This window comes from Habropoda laboriosa, unplaced genomic scaffold (assembly GCF_001263275.1).
Source record: "Habropoda laboriosa isolate 0110345459 unplaced genomic scaffold, ASM126327v1 scaffold486, whole genome shotgun sequence".
NCBI lineage: Eukaryota > Metazoa > Arthropoda > Insecta > Hymenoptera > Apidae > Habropoda > Habropoda laboriosa.
Window position 1 is genome coordinate 1,004,911 of NW_017100724.1, and position 5,554 is coordinate 1,010,464.

Consider the following 5,554-nt stretch of genomic DNA (forward strand, 5'->3'; position numbering starts at 1 on the left):
ATAAAAATGATGAAATATAATAAAAATAATGTAAATATATATAAAATAAAAATATTGTACAAAGAAATGCTTAATCTGTTACAATAAAATGGTAATATTCACTAATCTGAATATATTTTTAAGATAAGATTCTTAGAATGTGTTACACTATATGACATTAAGTCATATTATTAAAATAGTATATTGTTGTCATTTGAAATATTTTTATCTGTTGGATTCGTGTAATTGTGCATTTTATTAAGTATTGTACTTATGAATGATGAAAAATCAGCTTTCAATTTATTACCGCCACTTTCTATATTGCATTTTACATGGGATACTTTTATGAATGTTGAAGCTGATTAGAATAAATAAAAATATTATTGTGGATACAGTAATCGTTAACGTTATATGTATATATACCATTTAATACTTACAAATAACCTTTGATATTTCAGGATTTTTTTTCTCTGGGTCATAACAAAGAATTACACATTTTTCTGGACCTAATTTTGTTTGTTCAATAAAATAATCATATAATTGTTGAATCTCTTTTAAACATTCATTAGATGTATCATTATACACAAATATAACACCATGGATATCTTTTCTTATAGCTGGCCAGCAACTTTCGTATCTAAAATATTTCCATATTATATTCTATATTTTTATTATTTTTTAATGAATAAAATATTCCTGTATACTTATGATCTCCACTACAATCCCATAGCTCAATATCTTTCGTCATACTTTTGTTATTCACATTTATATTTTGTACTTCAAACTCTAATATTCGAACACCTTGTGTTAGATGATAATCGTATGGTATTTCCGTAGCATCCGCAAGAAAGTTAGAGATTGTTGTTTTACCACTCTAAATATTTTTTCAAATAATTAAAATCTTGAAACTAATTCAATTTGTATGTATATACATATATATGTTAACTACATGTTCTATTTTATTACTGTTCTCACATACAGAATATAAAATAAGGAATACAATCTACTTTTACACAATAAAAATATTATATTCGTATATAAGATACAAATACGTTAAACTTTACCTTAATAGGTCCTACAACTATAATTTTTAGTGGTTGCATAGTTTAAGTATGCTTTCATTTCACATGAGTGTCTTAATGCAAAGTGGAATGTTTGGAAAATTGTTGTCATAACAACCTATTTACACCCATGTATTTGCAGCTAGATTTCTAATGGCATATCAAATGCTTATACTAATGTGGATGAACACAAAAATTTGATGTACAATAAATTAAAAATTAAAAGTAACATATCTTAATATATAGTAATTATTGCTGAGCAAAAAATTTATTTGTATATTTCAATTTCCTGTAATATATTACAAAATTTCAGTTTGAGTGGATAAAAGAATGGATATAAAATATGGGATTGTATACTACATACTAAAGTATTTTAACATAGTAATAAAATAATTGTATATTCAAAACGTGATGATCGATACTAAAGCGTTAATTTATTGTAAATACAAATTAAATACAAGTATAAAAACATACAATTTCAATGATAAACATATTAATTATTCTGATGCAATATATTGATAATTCTTATGTATTATACAATTTTATTGATTGAAGAAATACATTGATCATTCCGATTTAGTATATTGACTATACATTTTTATTTATAAAAGAAATATATTGATCATTTTGGTGAAGAATATTCGCTATACTGTTTCCTATTTCTATTATAACATAACTTTCATAAGAAAGAACATTTTCGTACATCTTATATAATGATAGACATTTAAATATTATACACAATTATGTATAAATGAATGCTATATATTTATAAATACGTATGTTATAAAGTTTTTATATTATTATTGCAGTTGTCAAATTTTTAGAATGTTTTCTGCAATATGCAGTAATTCTCATAATATATGATGTGAAGTGGTCATTGAATGAATAACAATGTCATAATATTCAATTTACATATTACAAAAGTTAATGTTGTCTATATATACTTTTAAGCCATTGGTTGATCTTGACCTACTGGTTTAATTTCTTCTGGATAATTCAAACCATACAAAGCCATAAGTGCAGATTTTGCTGCTATTTTCTTGGCATCTTTCTTGTTTTTTGCTGTAATATATCCATATATTTTTGGTAAGAAGAAAATAAAATTAAGCATTAAAAACAAAGTATTTCCGTCGCATATGTAATTGCTAATATGTATTAAAGAGTTAAAATACATTCCATACATAAAAGAATGAAAAAATGTGCATCTGGAGTTAAATTTTATCAAGGTATATCTTACTATGAGATGTAAAATATATAACTGTTTCTTTTTTTTTAATGTATGGCATATTTATATAAAATTTTAAACTAGAATATAAATCAATCTAAGTAACAAACTGTATGTTACATTACCTATTCCTGTGTACTCAATGCCATCAATATCAACAGCAAGAGTGAACATTGTGTTAGGTGGATTACCGACACGGTTAAGTTCTACATATGTTAAACCTGGTCTCATTTGATTTAATAACATTACAGGATGTATGTTTGTTGCATTGGGTGGAAGTTCTTTTTGAACTGGAGTTTTTTGGACATGAGTAATCTCTCTTTTAGCACCTTTCACAGGTGATGGTAATCCTGGTCTTGGAACTGGAACTGATGTTCCTTGATTGTGCCATTCAAGGAAAAGTTTATATAATGCAAAGCTAGCTAAAGAACTCCATGGAATTTCATCACTTTCATCAATACTAGTATCCATTGGTGTTCCACCTTCTTCACTATTATCATCTTTTGGTATATTAGATGGCTCTGTAGATTGATTTGCTTGTCCATCTGATTCAGCATCAATGCGTGCTTTCATAGTTGCTGCTGTCATTTTTTCAAGTAATAAAGCCTTCAGTGCATTTTCAGCAGCATTTTGACGGGCAAGTGGCTTAGATAATCCTTGTCCAACATAAGTTTTACCATCAAGCTGTTTTCATTTTATTTTCATTTTAAAAGAAGTTTGGCATGGGTCCTTGAGTTTCAGGAAATGTGAATTGCACTCCTGCTTTCATTTCATTTAGTACCATAATTGCATTCTTTGGTTGCAATGTTTTCCTTAAACGTTGATTCAAGCGAAGTCGTTTCAGTCTTTTATTTACCCTAACTAAAGATATAAATTTGATTTAATTTATTAAACAATAGAACAATTCGTTAATTTTGTTCTATATTAATATCAGTACATTAGTATTCACAATGGTTATTAACATGTCACAGCTCAACAGTAAATTACTGAAGCACATGACAATTATTCTAATCTTCAAATTTGCGCAGTGAATTATCATCATTTTGCCAATAGTCATTTAACATTAAAAAGTAATTAATACTATATAATTATATAATGTCAAATAAATTTGATATTTTTAATAACTGAGATAAATATGGATCATCTTTTCCATTCTGTAACTGTTTCTTTGAAATTTTAAGTAATTTATGCAGTATAAATTTACATATATTAAAAAATGTATCTCCTTTAAAAAACTTTTTTAAATGATTTAGAAAAACATAAAATTAAAGCTGATGTTATTAATTATTAACTTTCAATACTTACACCCAGGAGCCTTACGCCTCCATCTTGGATGTTGTTCTTGCATTTCAACATCTGCATTTTCAGGCACTTGAGTTTCATTTTTTACTTCAGATGTATTATTAGTTATTGGTGGTGTAGGATTAGAATTACTTGATACAGGAGGTGTTGGAGTAGGAACTGATGGTTGAGTAGATGAAACAGGATTATTTTGCACTGTTGTTCCACTTTGTTGTTGAGTATGAGAAGGCTGTTTTAAAATTGGCTTCAATCGCTGAGGTTGAGATTGAGCCTGAAGTTGAGATAAAGACTGTGTTTGGGATTGAGATTGAAGCTGAAGTTGTGATAGAGACTGTGGTATAGGTTGAGGTTGAGACTGAGGCTGGGATTGTGATTGAGATTGTGGCTGATTTTGAGGAGAACTTGCAATAGGTTGTTGTGATTGTTTAATTTGTTGTGATTGCTGTTGCTGTGGTTGTTGAGGTTTCCCTTGTGGCAGATTTCTTGATGCTGCTTGTTGCATTGGCAATTGTTGTTGTTGTTGTGGTTTAAATGCTGGAGAGATTTGTGCACCTCCTTGTTTGTAATTACTTTGTTGATTCTGAGAAGGCTGTGACCCTTGAAATCCTCCTTGTTGATTGTACTGAAAAACATAGGGTGGGTCGCCGCTACACAAGGAACCTCTACGGTTGTGCTATCCCACCAAGGTCTAGCATCGTATATGCATTTGAAAGCAGTCTAATGCTACCCCCATAACTCATACCAGCCAAAATACTTGTGGGGCCAATATTTCCATATGTATAACTGAACTGAGTTTTTATACAATTAAAAGTAAAAAATTATATATGAAGAATAATATAAAGTTTCAATTGTAAATGAAATTCTCATTATCATATACTTTATAATAAATATTCATTTTGTAGGTAAATTGTGTACAAAACTAATTTGTATATGTTTATGAAAATAAATATGTTTGAGTTAAAATTTTACAAATAATAAGAATTCAAAATAGCAGCAAAGCCAACATGTAAGTTATGTTTATGTTTTATAATTATTAAAATTTAATATTACAGAAAAAGTTTTATATGTTGTAAAAGTTAAAATAAATATATCTATTTGGTAATTTGTGTATAAAATATAATTATTCAAAATGACAAACATCACTATAGTTTATGTTATTTAAACATCAGTTCAGTATGTTATCAAAAATATGGCCTATGGCAGGCTATGCTATGTGGGTAACTGACGAACTAGCCCCTGGCTGAATAGACCTCCTCGGTATTGTTGTATAGCTACTAGTTCCTGCAATGCAGGGGAGGGGAAAGTAGGGACCACTAATTAGTACATGCAAATGGATAAAGTATTGCAAACAACAAATGGCACAACTACACACTTTAATTGTGATGAATGCAAAATATTTCTAATGTCTTTTTGTTGTTTTACTTTTTTTTTTAATAATATGACTTAGAATAGAAAATTAATATATTTTATGAATGTTGCTATTCATAAAGAAGCATAATTGCTTTATTATTAATATTTCTATAGAAAGGATTAGAAAATTGTTGCATTTAGAATAAAAGAAAAGAATGAATGATTTTTACAATTGAAATTTTTTACAATTGAAAAAATTATTCTTATCAATATCAATCTTAAGATTAGATTTGAATAATTTATAACTTAGTCTATGATATATTTTTTTTACATAATAATATAGTTTTTACTAGAGAATGCTTAAGCAATGGTGATTCTTTTATATTAAGTTTAAATGCTTTCAAAAATAATCTACATATCCATTTACTTTACATACCAAAAGAAATATGTATATGATCAATAATGCTTTAATAGGATGTATACATATGCTTGTATGTATGAATCATTTTGTAATAGATTTCTGGTATACATATTAAATGTAATGTGAAACTATAATATATTTTGGTATAACTACCAGAATGTTACCAAAAAATGCTTCCACTATTTGTACTAGTATAATGAAAACTTTTGCCACATT

The 5,554-nt window shown here is 27.4% G+C and overlaps 2 protein-coding genes across 2 annotated transcripts in view; both read right to left on the minus strand.

Moving 5' to 3' along the window:
- Positions 1-170: 170 nt before the first annotated feature.
- On the minus strand, positions 171-1,082 carry LOC108577094 (intraflagellar transport protein 22 homolog). Its single transcript, XM_017940192.1, has 4 exons — positions 1,044-1,082; positions 684-853; positions 417-616; positions 171-337 (listed from the first exon to the last, which is right to left on the minus strand). The coding sequence occupies exons 1-4, from the start codon at positions 1,080-1,082 to the stop codon at positions 171-173; spliced, it is 576 nt and encodes a 191-aa protein (XP_017795681.1).
- An 893-nt stretch (positions 1,083-1,975) lies between these two features.
- The window catches only part of LOC108577060 (double-stranded RNA-specific editase B2-like), a 4,929-nt gene continuing 1,350 nt past the window's right edge, over positions 1,976-5,554 (minus strand). Inside the window, 4 exon segments of the mRNA XM_017940155.1 lie at positions 1,976-2,102; positions 2,391-2,973; positions 2,975-3,126; positions 3,571-4,189. Of these exon segments, the coding sequence (XP_017795644.1) occupies positions 1,987-2,102; positions 2,391-2,973; positions 2,975-3,126; positions 3,571-4,189 (1,470 nt within the window). The 3' untranslated portion in view covers positions 1,976-1,986.

Excerpts from the sequence above, each read along its gene's own strand:
- LOC108577094 (XM_017940192.1), bottom strand. The coding sequence starts at position 1,082 with ATGCAACCACTAAAAATTATAGTTGTAGGACCTATTAAG. Across the intron at positions 617-683 it reads GATTGTAGTGGAGATCATAA|ATACGAAAGTTGCTGGCCAG; the intron begins GTATACAGGAAT and ends GAAATATTTTAG. Across the intron at positions 338-416 it reads TGAAATATCAAAGGTTATTT|CTTCAACATTCATAAAAGTA; the intron begins GTAAGTATTAAA and ends TATTCTAATCAG.